Source organism: Microtus oregoni, unplaced genomic scaffold (assembly GCF_018167655.1).
Source record: "Microtus oregoni isolate MIOR12 unplaced genomic scaffold, Mior012 000037F_ref0000500, whole genome shotgun sequence".
NCBI classification, from domain to species: Eukaryota; Metazoa; Chordata; class Mammalia; order Rodentia; family Cricetidae; genus Microtus; species Microtus oregoni.
In genome coordinates this window covers 5,853,906-5,871,400 of record NW_024543096.1, presented here as the reverse complement: position 1 = coordinate 5,871,400, position 17,495 = coordinate 5,853,906, and the positions used below count along the sequence as shown (strand labels likewise).

Sequence of the window (17,495 nt, the reverse complement as noted above, 5' to 3'; positions counted from 1 at the left end):
TCAATGAAATCATGGAATAAAACCTACAAATACTAATTAGTGACATTTCTGCTATATTGAGTAAAGAAACTGTTAAGTAATACCAGTAGTATTTTATAAAGATTGTTAGTTTTTATTTTATCATACAAGATTATTTCCATAATTTGAATATATCTCCAGGAATTCTATCCATCTTTAACATCAATAGAATGATTCTTTGTTAGGGGTTGGTTTTAGAATGATCTCACCTAGATTATAAGTATTTAAAATTTTAGACAGTTGTATTATTCTTTTGTGCTTAGCCTTCCCCTTCCCCCACCCCCGTCCTGAGAACTGAAACCTAGGACCTTATACATAGTAGACAAACATTCTTAGCACTGAATTTATTTACTGTTTTGATAGGTAATCTCACTCGTGGGTTTCCTAGACTGTCCATGAACTCAGTATGAATCTTAGGCAGATCTTGAACTTATTTATGATCCTCTTGAGTGACACAAGTTACTAGCAGGGCTATCTGTGTCTACTGTGGTTGCTCTTGTATCCATGTAAAGTCATGTAAGAATCCCCCTTTCTCTAACTTACTATAACTACCATGTCTCTGCAGATTTCTTCACGTTCCCACCACCTATCTCCTTTCTTATTAACCTTAAGTCAGGCTGGCTCATTTACTTATTTTTCTTTCCTACAGCTCTGTCTTTTTCATAAAACTTTTTTTTCAATTAATTAATCTTCCAGTAGTCCTAGTTTTCTACATAATTTTTCATTGTTTTTATTGCTTTTCTATGAAATTTCTGTGTTTGACTTCTCTCATACCTTGTATACTTTGTGTGCTTTCAGATTATTTTTCCCACATAGAAGAACTGACTGATAGTTTGTCTTTATCCTTGATACTCTATCCCCAACGCCAAACCAGAAACTATCACCAGGCTAAAAGAAATACATTCCTGTTTTAAAGAAAGGGACAGGAAGTGGGGCTGGGCAGAGGGCTTAGTGGTTATATCACCTGCTGGGTAAGTGTGAGGAACAAAGTTCAAACACCCAGAACCCACGTATATATTCCTGATGGGTAGGGTGTGGCAGTCACCTGCAATTATAGAACTGAAGGGCTACTTAGTATCTTTAGAGCAAGCTATACCTGACCAGAGTAGCCTAATTGATGGACTTCTGGGTTCAATTGAACAAGAAAGATGGAAAGCCGTGATGAATTCTCTTGACATCAAACTCGGGCCTCTACACATATATACACAGGCACAATTATGTAAAATATACAACATACATGTATGAAAAAAAATTATGTGAAAGTAGGAATGACTTTCTCAATAAGCATGAAGATTTAAATTCAATCTCTACACCCATATAAAAAGCCAGATATGATGATGGGCCACTGTAATCCATGCCTGCGGAGATGGAGACAGGAGAATTCCTGTGCCTTGTTATCCAGCCAATCTAAATAGGCAAGCCTCAGGTTTACTGAGAAAGTCTCGCCTTTTTTATTTTTTTAATCTTTGTGTATGTGTATTTGATAAGTTAATACATATGGATATGCATGTGGAGGTCAGAAGATAACTTTCAGGAGTCCTACCATGTGAGTCCTGGGGATCAAACTCTGGTTTTCACTCTTGGTGGTGAGTTCTTTATACACTCAGCCAGACCACTGTCCCAAAGGAACCCTATCGTAAAAACTAAAGTGGAGAGCAGTGAAGATGACACTCAGTTTTAGCCTTTGACCTCCACATGCAAACATTCATGACTACCTTAGGCCTTCAGAGTGATTTTGATTCTTGTTTCTGCATATTTCTCTAATTCTGTGTTTCTTTTGTGAAGAATTGTGCCCTTGTATATTTACAGGAAGAAAACCAAAGCATAGGTGTAAACAGTTTTGTCAGCAAGAAACCCCTCTTTGTGGAAATCATTCCTTTAGTGTTTGTTGTTGCTTTCTCTTCTCTTTTGTCATTATTGACCACCACAAAAACAGTTTCTGTTTTGACTCCTTCCAGTCTCAGATGCAAGATTTTTTTCTTTCTTGCAATTCCTTCTTTGGGGGTGAAGTATGCGTGCATAGCAGACATGTAAAGGTCAGATGACGACTTGTAGAAGTTGATTCTCCCCTAGTATATGGGTTCCAGGAACTGAACACAAGTCTTCAACCTTAGCAGTAGGGGCTTTTTCCCTCTGAGCCTTCTTCCCAGCTCCCAAGTAGTGTCTTAATCTTTGCAAAGAATATTATTTTTATTGCCTTTCTGCTACTTATATAAATAACTTTTATCTCTCCTTAGTAGAAAACAGTTATAATATTTGTATTTTTGAATATTACCTGTATTAATTTATCTGTTGTCACTATAAACTATTAAAAAACATTCTAGGTATTTGTATTTCCCCTCTTGAACCAACACAACTCTTAGTCATTGCTCTTTGCTTCCTAAATGAGCCATAATTATTTAAAATTTTCCTTCGTATCACAGGTTACTAACCTTTTTGTTTGTTTTCTATTATAAAGATCATTTAGCTTTAAAAAATGCACATTTTCTGGAGCTGCTGTCCTCTTTTTAAAACCAAAAAATTCATTGTAGAAAATACCAATATTTGTTGGAGATAACAGTATAATGAGTCCTGACTCTTCCACGTTTATGCATTGATTGTTTAATTTTAATAATTATCACAAGATAACTTAATCTATACTTATCTCTTCTTTCTCTGTAAAATATTGAGGCAATAAAATAATGTCATTTTGTAATTAATTACTTAGTTAATTTTAAGAAGATGAGAACTTTTCAATCTATTTCTATCAAGTAATTACACCTTAAAAATACTAATTGCATGGAGAATGGCTCAGCTGTTAAGAGAACTTGCTGCTATTAGAAAGAGTGAGAGTTCATGTTCCAACACTGGTTCTTTCCACTGATCATAGCAGCTGAATTCTAATAGCTCAGCAAATAGAACTTTGCTCTGTTACTCATCTTGTTTCTTGAGACTCCTGGTTTTTTGAGACAGGGTTTCTCTGTGGATCTCTGGCTATCCTGGAACTCACTAGGTAGATCATGAATGTTGGGATTAAAGGAATGTGCTACCACCACCCAGCTTCTTGAGACTCTTAAAATCATGAATCATGAATATCTCTGGATTTTTGTTACCTTAGATTTTTATGAGAACTTTATGGTGTACAGAACACCACACTGATGTGCTTGTGTTCCTATCAGTCTGGGTCAGGAATAGTTATTGTTTGAGTGTCCTTAGTAGACTTGGGGATGTTAGTACTTGATATCAGGGCCAGAGGAATTATTTAGTTCAGCGGTTCTCAATTTGTTGGTTGCCCAAGACCATCCTAGATATCAGATATTTACATTACAATTCATAACAGTAGCAAAATTACAGTTATAAAGTAGCAACAAAAATAATTTTATGGTTCAGGGTCACCATATGAAGTAATATATTAAAAGTTTGAAGCATTAGGAAGGTTGATAACCACTGATTTAGTTCCCCTCAAATTAAAATGCTTACTTAGGAGTTATAAATAAATGTTACTACTGTTTGCTTATTCTCTGACAGTGTATTTTGAACATGCTTCTTACACGGATGTCTTTTTGTTTCCAAAGGATATTTTGGAACTCTTGGAGAAAAGAGTGAAGTCGCGGTTTTCTCACCGGCAGATACATTTAATGAATTCATTTGGTTTTCCACAGTATGTGAAAATATTTAAAGAACAGTTATCTCTGCCTCCAGAATTTCCAGATAAAGTTTTTGCTGAGAGGTGGAATGAGAATACTCAGGTAAGTTGAAGGCAATAATGACATAGAAATGTGTCTTTTCATGTTAGTAGAGGAATGAAATTTTAAACTTTTTCTTACTTAAGGGCAATAGACATAACTTGTGTCCTAAATTATATCTTTTCAGAACTTTAGGTTAAGTTTTAGCACTCTTCAGTAGCTGAATTTTTTAATCTATATTTGGTTTACATTTTAGATAATTTTTTTAGTGAATTTACATAGTTTAGATTTTATTTTATATATTTTGCAATTTGACAAGAGACCGTATTGAAAGTTCACTCTTATCCTACACATGTGTTTTTTATTCCAGTTCTCATAGACAACTTAAGTTTGTTTCATTAGTTTATTACAACACTGTACAGGCTGTGGCACCTCTTATGAGTATACTGGGCAACCAGACTACCACTACACTATATTCTAGCCCACTTACTTTGTACCATTTCAAACCTTACTTGTAAGCTAAAATTTGTTTTGAGTTTAGTGCTTACGTGGTTTTTTTTTTAATCTTAATTTTGCTCTGATTCATACAGTAATTAATGATGTAACAAAATATATAATAAAATAAATTTAAGGTAAGAAGGGTTTATTTTGAGAGTATGAGTTGAGTTTGAGTTTAAGGATATAGTGGTGCGAAAGACATGAAGACCCCAGAGCTTTTGGTAGATAGTCAACAGCATCTGCAGTCAGAAAACAGAGTAATGAATGTTCCTTTTCAAATCTCAATATCTCTCTCTCTCTCTCTCTCTCTCTCTCTCTCTCTCTCTCTCTCTCCCTGTCCCGTTTTTTATCCAGGACCCCTACCCAGTGGGATGGTGATTGAGATGGGTGTTGTCTTAGTCACTGTTCTATTGATATGAGGAGACACCATGACCAAGACAACTCATAAAAGAAAACATTTAATTAGGGTCTGGCTTACCATCTCAGAGGCTTATACCATTGTCATTATTACACAGAGTGTGACATCAGACAGGCATGGTACTGGACGAGTATCAGTGATACATCCTGATCCACAAGCAGAGAGGGAGAGACTGGATCTGGCATGGACTTTTGAAACCTCTAAGCCTACTCCAATGACATGTTTCCTTCCACAAGGTCTTGCCTCCTAATCCTTTTAATATTTCAAACAATTTCATTCCTTGGTGACTAAATATGTGAGCCTACAGCAGCCATTCTTATTCAAACCACCACATATATCCAACCTCAATAAACTAATATAGATAATTCTTTACAGGCATGTTCAAATATTGACAGAGGTTTCTGTCTCACCCGGTTCCGCAGCCTGAACAGTCCCAAAGAAACACACAGAGGCCTACATTAATTATAAACTGGTTGGCCTATTAGCTCAGGCTTCTTATTAACTAAGTCTTACATCTTACATTAACCCATAACTCTTGTCTGTGTTAGCCACATGGCTTAGTACCTTTTATTAGTGAGAAATTCTCATCTTGCTTTCTCTGCATCTGACTTGAGTGATGACTGCAGATTGAGCCTTTCATCTTCCCAGAATTCTCCTATTCTGGTCACCCCGCCTATACTTCCTGCCTGGCTACTGGCCAATCAACGTTTTATTAAACCAACACAAGTGACAGATATTTACAGGGTACAAGACCATTGTCCCTCTGCACTCAAAGGCTAACCTAACCTAGATAATCTTCCATTAGTAAGTTGACAGTATTGACCATCACAGCTATTATATGTATACAACACACTTTAAGGTGATTAATATCTTAATTTTACAAATACTTAGTTTTGGATTTTTCCCTTCCACCAAACTAATCTTACATGGGACTAGGCAAGTTTTCTCTGATGCTGTGTCTGATTTAAGATCTCTTTCTATAGGAAGATGTTCTTTGTCATTGATAATCTACATTATTTCTTTTCGTACTGTGTTCTGGATTTTAACATCTGACCATTTGCTTTACTTCTCAATGCCTCACAGGCATTCCCCTTATATAGCTCTTGAGCTCATAGTCTTATTTCATCATATTTTTGAGAGATTTGAATGCAGTTATTCATATTTAAATGTCTTCCAGGGATTTTTGTGTTTTCATGACTTTTTATTCTCTTTTCCTAAGGTGACTTTGCAGCCAAGGCCATTGTTCACCTAACTGTGTTGCATGTGTGTATCCATCACTGTATAGTTTTAAAGCCATGGGTTCTACATCTTGAGATACAGCCACAGATGAAAATTAAACAGAAAACAATGGCATTTATACTGAACATATATAGGCATTTATTTGTCATTCCCTTAACAATGCAGTTTAATAATGGCCTAGTTCTGTTGCTATAATAAAATGTTCTGATTAAAAGCAACTTGAGATATGGCTTACAGGTTAGAGTCCATCATTGGGAAGCCAGGACAGGAACAAGAAGTCAGGAAGTGAAACGGAAGCCATGAAAGAATGCTGCTTACTCACTTGTACAGTTTGCTTTCTTAGAGCTACCTGCCCAGACATGGCTCAACCACATTGAGCTAAGCCCTCTCGCTTCAATCATTAATCAAGAAAATACCCTCCAGACATGCTGACAGACCAGTTTGATTGAGGTAGTTCCTCAGTTGAGTGCCTAGCTTCCCAAATGACTCTTAATTTGTGTCTAGTTGGCAGAAAACTAACCTCTACACACACACATACACAAAGCTATTTACATAGCATTTACATTGTGTTGGGCAGTATAGTATAAGTAATCCAGAGATATACAGAAATGTGCATTGGTGATTACATACCCAGACTAATGACCTTTTCATATCAGAGAATAGGATTTCCCCTTATTTTATTTGTCTAAGGTATTTCCTCGACTCAGTTTTCTACACACAGTAATCAATATAATTAGAGAATGACAGGAGTTTCTGGTGAAGCACTAGTCTAGATGATTTAAAAAGTGGATGCAGTTTGATGACAGGATGACTCGCCTCTAGTGTTTATCAGGTAAAGATGAAGTCGTATGCAGTTTAGGTAGACACTGATTTAGCAAAATAAAGCAAAGGGTAGTCCAGTAGAGAGAGACTCAAACAGAAAAATGAGGTGGCAACTCTTTGAGTCCTTTCCGATTTTGTGAATATTTATGGATGGTATGATCATGAGGAAGAGTTACTCTCTTCCTCCTGGCAAATCATGCTGAACCAGATCTCCCTTTTAGGTTATTTCCTATGAGCCTTTTGAAACAGCCAGACACCAGGCTCTATTGAGGATGCAGGCCCTTAAGTAGCATGTGAAAGTTCCCTGGCACCTTAGTTACTGATAAGAACAAATTTCAACTTGAAGAATGTTTAAACAGGCACAGAGAGGCATTTGTCCATTGAGAAACGCACTTACCAAGACACACCTACAGTTTCCTTCGTTTCCTCATGTCAAGTTGCATCCAAGCAGTATACCCGCTCCTTCGGTACAGCTGCAGTTTTCCTTGTTACCCTCAGGCATGACTGCTGAAGCTCTCAGCTTTCTAGTTTGTTTTATTTTGCTGTTTTGTTTTCAGACTTTATTGCCCCCAATCAAACTTAACTGGCACATGGTAGGTGATGATCTCTTTTCTAATGACAGGCTTACAGCTTGAGTGTTTAAAGGAGAATTGGCACTGTTAGGGCTTGCAGTTTCATCATCTTGTGCTGCCTCCTTGAGTGTGTTACTAAAATGTCCTTGGAAAGTGTCAGCACCATGGTTAGAGTCCCCTTCTGGGTGGGGGTGTGGTAAAGGTGGTTTGGGAGCTAGCCACTACTTCAGTGCTGACATTGCAGCTAGTTGTTTATGATAAACCTGTAGTTCTTACAAGCTTTTTGAAAGCACTAGGAAGTGAAGATTTAACTAGAAAAATACATTTACTGAGAGCGTGAAATTTCAAGAGAGAATCAAAAGTTTATTCCTGAAATTTAGATATTTTTGAGGTGAAAAAAGCAAAACATCTCTAATAGAGATATAAACATGTAGTTTATCTGTGGTTTTCATTATTGTTGGGGAGTTCAGTATTTATATTTGTTGGGAATTTTTTTAGAGATCTTCAGTAAATTTTTTTACAGTGTCATGTAGTGTCTTTTGGTAGTATGTTCTTGTTTTTATAACCCACTGTCATATTTTGCTGTCCATATACCCTTGTTTGTAGGACCATCTGCTGGTGACTGGCCAACCTGCTAGGAACAAATGATTCTATCTCTCCTAGAACCTGTCAGCTGCCCTAGCTTCTCAACCAGAGCTGGGGCTCATTAACCCCTTCCCATCCTGTGCTAACTGGCTTGATCTTGTCCAGATAACCTCAGCTTCCATGAGTTCATGTGTTGTGAGAGTCTGCTTGTTTGTCCCCAGCTACTCAGCTCCAAAATAACCATACAGAAACAATATTATTTAAATCACTGCTTGGCCTATTATCTTTAGCTTCTTTTTTTTTTTTGGTTTTTTTGAGACAGGGTTTCTCTGTGGCTTTGGAGCCTGTCCTGGAACTAGCTCTTGTAGACCAGGCTGGTCTCGAACTCACAGAGATCCGCCTGCCTCTGCCTCCCGAGTGCTGGGATTAAAGGCATGCGCCACCATCGCCCGGCTATCTTTAGCTTCTTATTGGCTAACTCGTACATGTTATTTTAACTCATCTCTATTAATCTGTGTGTGCATCACCACGAGGTCGTGGCCTACCAGCAAAGATTCAGCGCATCTATCTCAAGCAGAGGCTCCATGGTTTCTCCCCTGACTCTGCCTTCCATCTCTCAGCATTCATTTTCATTTTTTCTGCCTAGCTCTGTTCTACCCTATCAGGCCAAGCCAGTTTCTTTATTTACCAATGGTATTCATATTCATGTGGGAATCCCACATCACTCATGAGTACAGAAATTCTGTTCTGGTCCTCTCTAGCCCCCTGGCTCTTAGAATCTTTTCATGTCTTTTTCTAAGATAGTCTCTGAACTTTGGAGGAATTGTCGTATATAGATGTTCTATTTCTGGCTGAACACCGATCATTCACTTAGCATCTGCACTGTGGCCAGTTGTGAGTTTCTCCATTAACCACTATCTGCTACACAAAGAAACTTTTCTGATAAGGTCTGAGTGCTGTACTAATTACCAGAGAGGAATTTAGAGGGTACAGTGTCCATACAGCAGAATAGTAGAAATAGAGCTTCCCAGCCATAGGTACTTGGCTGTATTTACAGTACTAGGCATGTGCCTCTTAGTCTGTAATATTTGTGCCCCTACGGCTCCCATGGTCATAGCTTGCTATTTTGGTCATTATTTTGTTACCGTTTTTGTTTTTACTTGTTTAAGGAAAAGGAACCTTTATACCAAGCAGATTACTTGTGAAAAATGCCAAGTGTTGCTGCATCTGTCCTTGCTCTGTCACTTTGAGTTTACTTGTTTTCATTTGATGTTTTATTCAGTGCTGTTTCCTTACCTTCCTTTGAATGCCAGTTCTCTAGACTTATTTGATTCTTTTATAATCTTGCTTGAGCAAAGACCCTAATTGACCTCCATATTTTTACATTCATTGGCATCTTATAATGTACTTCAGTTTAGTTTTACAGAGTAGTTTGTATCAAATTGTTATTACTTTCCTCCTGAAGTTTCTTCCCTTGTGTGATAGTTAATCTTCATGTCACTATGGAAATACATGGAAATACTGTACTTGGTTCCAGTTAGGCTTTCTTTTTCTATGCTGCCCCTTTGCAAATAACTGTGCTTAAGAGATAGGAAGAATTCCTTTTGTGCCATGGTCTTACTTCTGCTCATGTTCTTATAGCGCTTCATAATTTTCCCATTATATTCTTTTAATACTTCCCCTTTTTTCAAGTATAATAACTCTTGATTCTCTGGTTTGTACTACCTTCTGTTCAACCATCCCACCAGTTTGACTATGTTGTTTTCCCTTATTAGATTGGAAATTTGGGATTAAGCTATATTATCCTTATTGTTTTGTTTTTGTTTGTTTTTTTTTAGTGTCTCTCAGAAGACGCAACTGTGCGTGAAGTTTTACAGAAACATTTCAATGTCAACAAAAACTTGCGGTCATTACATATGCTATTGGTTTGTGTTTTTTAACTACATTTATTTTTGCATGATCCGTGAAAACAAAAATTATATGTTAATGGATAAGTTTTCATAATAGATTTTTATTAGAAGATGAGTTCTGATACTATCTTCGTAGAACTTTCTTTATAGAAAGCTTGAAAAAAATAGAGAAATAGCCACAATGGTCAGAGTCCCAGCTTGTAGAAGAATGAAGTTCAAGGACTTCCAGTCTCTTGTCCTTAACTGTTGAATATCTGAAGTGTACATCTAACCTGATGCTGTTTTTTTGTCTGCTACATTGACAAACCTGAAATATTTCTATTCAATATACAAATTAATACAGTGAAATTGTTAATTGAGGTGAAAACTTAGTCCCAGAAACTGATATTTCCTTGAGTAGAGCACTAAATGAAGAGAATAGTTATGTCTAAGGTTATAATTGTTTTCAAAATTGCTTACTTATAAGCTGTAATTACTTACTTACCTTTACATATTATTTGTAAATATCAGAGTTTTGAATTGTGTTCTTTCAGTTTCTTGTTGGACATTTCTTCTTTTAATTATTTTTGACAAGTAAGATTCAAGTAGAGATAGTAAGATAGTAGAGACGGCAGATCTGAACTGAGTCTCTGCTGCATTTTCATGGAGCAGAGTTTAAGGCTAACTCTCTAGTTTCTTTCTTATAAGAATAAACTATACCAATTTTTAAGCATTGTTCTTTAATATCTCCAGAATATTCAAGTAAATAAGTTATTTTTAATGCACCTTTCTTTAGATGCTTGCTTTAAATCGAGTAACAGTATCACACCCATTTATGACTTCAGCAGATCTAATGGAGGCACAACATTTGTGTAACCTGGATTCTAAAGCAAGTATTGTACATGGTGAGAAACTGCTTTGTTAGTCTTTCTTTTAACTTTTGGATTTTTAAAGTATGGATTTAGATATTTTCCAAACTTATAATCAGTATGTAGTATACAGAGTATTTACATAGCAGCTTTGAATTAGTACTGTCCAGTGCGTGTATTATCACTGCTCTTTAGAGTGAAAGAAACTGTTCAGCCTCCCATGCCAATAGGAATTCCAGGTAAGGTTATTGACAATGTTCTCCATCTTTCCTCTAAGTGCTACTATATTTGGTAGTATTTGTTCATTTGAGGTTCCCTCTTCCTTTTGAGAATGGAACATTTTTCTTTCCAGTATGTTGGGGGAGAACAGGGGCTATGCACACAGATTTAGATATAATTCCCAGAACTTCCCTGCATAACTGCCTCCCAAAGGCATGTTATTTGAAATTGCATGATAATCACAACTTCTATTATTTGTTGTGGGCCATATAGTATCAATCTTTTCATGCTTATAGCACACCCCTTTAAGTTTACAAAAATCCTTATTTTGCAGATCTCCCCCCACTCCCACCCCCCAAAGAAGCCAGTAACAACTATGTTTGGGGAAGTTAAAAGACTTACTTGTGTTCTTGTAGAAAATAGTGGTTGGAATACTTTTAAATACAGGGCATCCCACCCTTCTCTACCCTTCAAAGCCTTGACTAAACAGTAGTTATTTTCTAGAGGACAGTCATTTCAGTGTCAAGCCACTCAAGAGTCTATCTCTCTTTTATTATAGGTCTGTCCGTCTTGGAAATCTGTCTTATAATAGCAATGAAACATTTAAATGACATATATGAAGAGGAGCCTTTTAATTTTCAAATGGTCTATAATGGTGAGATGAAAAGTTTGTCATTTTCTTCTAGATTTCTTCTTTGTCCCTTATTGGGGAGTACTAATACTCTTATTGCTTACTTTGCAGAGTTTCAGAAATTTATTCAGAGAAAGGCCCATTCTGTTTATAACTTTGAGAAACCTGTGGTCATGAAGGTATGGTTTGATTTGCTTGTAGTTTTCATCAGATCTAACTTGATTTTTTATATATTTCATAACCTTTTGAACCCTTAAGTATTTTATTGTAAGAACTCTTTGAGAGCAAAATTTGGTTAAATTGAAAAATACTTCAAAAATTCTTTAGGCAGCCTGTTTTAGAGTTTGTGAAGATAGATTGCCCTCTACTGTCTGTTCTTAGTACTTGCATACTGCAAAGGAAGTACATTGCTGTAATGACCCTATCCTTTTTCAGCCTACAAGTTGGTACTTACAAATGTTAAGTTATATTTGTAGTAAGTTATCAATTTACAACTTGACAATGATATCCTATAATACACTCCTCTGCTCCAAAGAAAATGGGAATCACATTATATAGAGTTAGGTTTTCTAGTAGGCATGGGAAATATAAGGTCAAATAACTGTAAAAGTATAACTCAGTCTATTAAAAATATTTCCAAATCTGTGATTAAATATTTTATGGAGTATTTTCTATTATATCTTTAAAATTTGGAATATGTGTACAGAATTACAGCAGATCCCAATTTAATAAATACCCATTAGAAATTTTTTCTTTTAAATTTTAAATATATAACTAGAAAAGTAGATTTATATTTAAAAATTATACCAAATATATTTATTTTACTAAATCTCAGTTTTACGTTCATATTTAATGGAATCTAAATAAAATGTAAACAGGCCCACCCATTTCAAGGGCTTGATTCTCCAGTGTTGTAACAGTGGGGACTGTTACAAGGGACTAAACATCTTTATTTTTAAACAGTGGAAGCCTGATTTGGCATTCATTCTAGAGCATAGCCTGCATTTCTTTTCCTGTAGCAGTTTTCACAGAGCAGAGTCTTGCCAGTTCTCGAAGCAGTACCAGTCCTAGCATCCTGAGGGAGGATTCTCCCTAACCCCTCTCTAGTGTCATGGTTGTGCAAAGGACACCCGGGCATGTTTACGAATCATTTGTACATTTTAAAATAGGCTGTATTTTGCAACTTGGAAATGTTTTTTCAGTTTTGTTTTTCTATACTGAAGAATCTAATATTTTCTCATTTTATAAAATGATTGACATCCGAGCCTTTTCTCTTCCTATAAGAACTTTTAAGACAAACAGAATTATATTCTAGTGATACTTTTCACAGTGAACTTTAAGAAAAAAATGCTCAAGAATCTACTTCAGTATTTACAGACAAGGGAGATACCATGGCCAGGATGGTGGTTTCTCCAGGGGTAGGCTTATCCATTGCACTCCAGATGTTTGACCCTGCAGTTTCCCAGATGCAGGAAATTCGACTTCATGATTTGTGAAAGTCGGTGACTGGATTCGCAGTCTCCACTGGGAGAGAGAAAAAAACAAAGAATCTTCTCCTTCCATGTGTCACTGTTTTAGTATGTCATCAGTGTGGTGTTTCTCTTTCCTTCCTATAACAAAGCTCAGCAGTTGTCAAGGTTCTAAAAGTACTGTATGAGTTGTAGAGTAAGAGGAAGCAGACAGTGACAATTTCTGTTAAGGTGACTAAGAGGAGCATGGACGGGAACTTCATTGACTGGTGGTAAAAAAAACGAACACACCACCACCCCGGGGTTGGGCCACCTTACAGGCCCTTTGCTTACAGGACCCACCCAATAGCTTTATTGTACTCTGGACCTTTCTTAACCTGTGTTACAGTTGTTTAATTTTTTTGTTCTTTAATTTTTACTTATGTTTCTTGAAAGGAGTTATTCTCATATAATATATCCCAATCTCCTCCCTCAGATCCTTCCCACCTCACCCTTGCCCTCCCTCAAGAAAACAGTCAAGCAAATAGACAAGGATAAAACAAAATGAACAAACAGACAAAAGAAACAACAAAATAGCAGGGGAAAGAGCATACACAGGCAGAGACACAACCAGAACCCATAAAAACAAAAGCAGAAACCATAATAAACAAGCAAAAGACCAGTTTGGGTGGGGTGGGAAGGGAACATGTGCCAAAGGAAAGCCATATTTAGACCAAAACTTTCCAAATACCTTTGAGTTCATTTTGTGTTGGCCATCTACTACTGTGCACTGTCTCTGCCCTTAAGTGTGGTTTGTATACACAGAGAGACTTCCTTAGAGAAACTAATTTTCCCTTTGTGAGAGGTTGTTAATTGGGGATAGCTTCTTGGTTTGGATGGGAGATCAAGTTTACTTCCCCATTCAGCATTTGAATGGACCCCTTCTGGCTTGGACCTGTGCATGCTGTGTGTTTGTCATAGCCTCTCAAAGTTCCTGCTCCTTAGTCCTGTTGTGTCTAGGAGACACTGTTTCCTTGGTATCCATTCCCTCTGGCTCTTAAAATCTTTTTGCATCTTTTACCACAGAGCCTTAAGGTGAGGGGTTTGGTGGAAAAAATCCTATTTAGGGCAGGGTGTTCCAAGGTCTTCTGCTCTGCACATTGTCCAGATGTGGGTCTTTATTTTTTCCCATCTACTGCAGGAGAAAGTTTCTCTAATGGTGAAGTACGACACTGATCTATTGGTATACAGCTGTTTAACATAAGCTTTATAGAGACTGAAACAAACTGCAAATTTTAGTAACCTGTTTAGTTAGAGTCTTATCAGTTTCTTTGGGTTTTTGTATCAAAGTAGTAGGATAAGCTCAAGCGGAATGTGGAAGGTGCTGAGCATGAATAGGATTTGGGTACAGTAGGAAAAAGAAACCTGTGATATAGAATCAGTCTAGAAACAAAACCTCCTTAAGATTCAGATAAAATTAACAGTGTAATTCTCTGGATTTGAATAGGCTTGGGGTTTGGGGACTACCATTTCTGTTTGGTGGGGCTAGGCCGGCACTGCATACTGCTGAGCTAAGTTCCCATCACTAAAAGTTGGTGTCTTTTCTGTTCTCTTTCTTACTTTCTTCCTCCCCTGTCTGTCATGAACAAAGTTTTAGTTAATTAAGAAAAAGATTATAGAGCCCAGATGTGGTAGCCCACACCTTTAATACCAACACTTGCATGCAGAAGCAGGCAGATCCCTGAGTTCTAGGAGAGCTGGGGCTACAAGAGAAATCCTGTCTTAAAAAATAGTTAAAAATGAAATAAAAAAGAAATATTTTAATATAAAAGGTATGGTGAGGTGCACATGGGGAAAAGATGGTTTAAATGTGCTGAGTCTCTTCTTTTTAACCAATCTGTCTTAGATTTAACATTTTCCCCCTATTTTCTATGCTCTGTCTTTTATTTTGCAGGCGTTTGAGCATTTACAACAATTGGAATTAATAAAACCCATGGAAAGAACTTCAGTCAATTCACAGAGAGAATACCAGCTAGTGAAACTACTTTTGGATAATACTCAAATTATGAATGCTCTACAGAAGTACTCCAACTGCCCTACAGATGTCAGGCAGTGGGCAACATCCTCACTAAGCTGGCTGTGAATCTTTTACGTACATTTCTGTAAAAAACTAAAAGCTACTACTGCCCTTTAAAAGAGATATATTATTACATTCCTTTGTTTATAAATATTGTTTATGAGAAACTTGAACTTAACTATCTTGCCTATTTGTTGATTCATGACTGCACATATACAAAATTCCATTGATTTAAATTGTATTACATTAGTAGCAATTCAAAAGAATAAAATTTTAGGGATAGTCCACATGATGATGTGAGGCTCTTGAAGAATGTATGTGGTCTTTTGGAAAAGGTGGTTTCAACTAAGTACTCAGTTTACCAAATGTAATCCTAAGCAGTCAGGAGACAACAAGGAGCAGAAATTACATGATTATTTCAGCTACAGTAGGAACTTGTCGAGATTGGGTTTGGTTTTGCAGTATAAGAATTTGGGGTCTTATCCAAATTTCCGTAGACTCGCCCACTTGGGCTAAAGAAAATTTGTGTGGAAGGGGTTGAAAAATCTGAGCATTTTCTTTAGGGATTTTTTTAAGTGTACATTCTGAGTCTACTTTAGTTCAGAAGGAATCAGAATTTGCTATCTAACATGTACCTTAAAGGATTCCTGGGAAACCGCTTTTACAGATGGGAAGTGTTAGCAGTGTGCTTCAAAAAGTCAGTCAAAGGTCCAGATCATAAATTCAGACCTAAAAGTAACAGGTTGAAGTTTAAAAATGCAACTTTAATCATTCAATGGCTTCAATTTGTTCAAGAATATTTGATTGCATATTTGGTCATAGTTGAGGTTTTATGAAATACATAAATCTGTGTGCAATTTATAAAGTATTTAACTGCAGAACTGAATAGTGTTTACAGACTAGAAAACTAGCACACCAGCACTATGTCTAGGATCACAGCACGGGAATATCTGGTGTGACTAAAGCCCATCTTACTAAAAACTGAAGCTCAATCCGGCAATGGCGCACACCTTTAATCCCAGCACTTGGGAGGCAAAGACAGGCAGATCTCTGAGTTCGAGGCCAATCTGGTCTACAAGAGCTAGTTCCAGGGCAGGCTCCAAAGCTATAGAAAAACCAGCTCAACTGCACATTTCTTACTATTTTACAGGACACTTTCAAGAAATAATTTGATTTCTGTGCATTAAAGTACTACCTCATAGTTAAAAACCCATATTCTTCAGACACAGCCTTTCCTACAGTAAAACATGGTAACTTTTTATGTCTTAAGACTTTTTATTCAGCCATATCTCATTAAGTCTAAGGCTTGCATAGTGGTTTGATAACATAGTTAGTCTACACATTTTCAGCGGTGAATACTTATTTAACATGGTGATATTAGCAATATTACCTGAATAAAAGCAAAATTTTTCCTTTAAAAAACTAGCAGGACAAAGTGTCTGTAGTCCCACGATATAGGAGATTTGTTAAAAGAGAATCAAGCATTTGTGACCAGCCTAGACTATACATTGTGAAAGCCTGTCTAGAAACAAAAGTCCCTCATTAAAGACTCTAATAAAATGACATGAGAATTTCAAACATACTTAGATGCTGCTTAAAAGCTGAGTCCTCTGCTTTCCTGACTGGATAACAACTAGAGAAGCTCTAGCTTGAACTTTAAGCAGGCAAGGTGAATTTTTTAAAATTTAATTGTGATTAAAAATGAAGTAACTATGAAGGTCATACAAGTATAGGCATATATTGCATGTTTTTTTAGCCAGTTTCACTTCATACATTGTTTAAGTTACATTATTAAATCTAATAAAAATGAATTTCTAAAAATAACAGTGTATGGCACGGAAGTGTATATCTGTAATGTACAACGCCACAGCTTCAGAGGTGGAGCCTACATAACAGTTCCAAAGCGCCCTGAGGAATGGTAACAGAAATTATGACTTGAAGATTCTCTGCAATGAAGAAAAATACTGAAAATCAAGAACTCAAGATTCCCCTGGGCCAACAGATGGAGGAACTACCAAAAGGGACTTAAGACTGTTTCCATGTGGCCTACAGAAACTTGGATCTTGTTTAAAAGTCATTTCTGATTTATATGCAGACACATGTCTCTGAGAAATTAAAATCTGTCATTTAAACTTCCATATGGTAATGTCTTATATGGTAAGGACCTATTACCTACCTATCTAAAGAATTAGACACTGCAGAATATGCTGTGGAAACGGGAGTTTCTGTGGCAGCTGTGTGCATATTCCACCATTGCCTTTTGATCTGGCTTAGATGACAGCGGGGGTCCTTTCACAGCAGCAGTCTAAGTTGTCTTCCCCTTTGTCCGGAGAGCACAGAACCCATGAAATGCACTGACTTCACCAATAGCCTCTGCATCCCTCCCATAGGCAGTAGGAACAACACAGACACTTGGGTAGAAATACAGTCGGATTATTTCATTTACCCTAATTCACAGAACTACCCTCGAAATTCTCTATGCAGAAGCCTCAATGTAAAACTACTACCTCTTTAAGAATGTACACAGCTAAAGAAAAACGGCATG

At 36.8% G+C, this 17,495-nt stretch overlaps 1 protein-coding gene and 1 non-coding gene across 6 annotated transcripts in view; both read left to right on the top strand.

The window, feature by feature from the left end:
• Orc4 (origin recognition complex subunit 4) overlaps positions 1-17,086 on the top strand; it is a 39,781-nt gene extending 22,695 nt beyond the window's left edge. For all 5 annotated transcript variants that reach the window (XM_041631394.1, XM_041631395.1, XM_041631396.1 and 2 more), the window contains 6 exons: positions 3,573-3,746; positions 9,656-9,742; positions 10,503-10,611; positions 11,354-11,449; positions 11,537-11,604; positions 14,828-17,086. In XM_041631394.1, the coding sequence (XP_041487328.1) occupies positions 3,573-3,746; positions 9,656-9,742; positions 10,503-10,611; positions 11,354-11,449; positions 11,537-11,604; positions 14,828-15,016 (723 nt within the window). In that variant the 3' untranslated portion in view covers positions 15,017-17,086. The remainder of the gene's footprint in view (positions 1-3,572; positions 3,747-9,655; positions 9,743-10,502; positions 10,612-11,353; positions 11,450-11,536; positions 11,605-14,827) is intronic.
• LOC121433320 lies at positions 12,793-12,950 on the top strand. The gene has a single exon (XR_005972309.1). It is a non-coding gene; the product is annotated as a U1 spliceosomal RNA (small nuclear RNA).
• Positions 17,087-17,495: the final 409 nt, after the last annotated feature.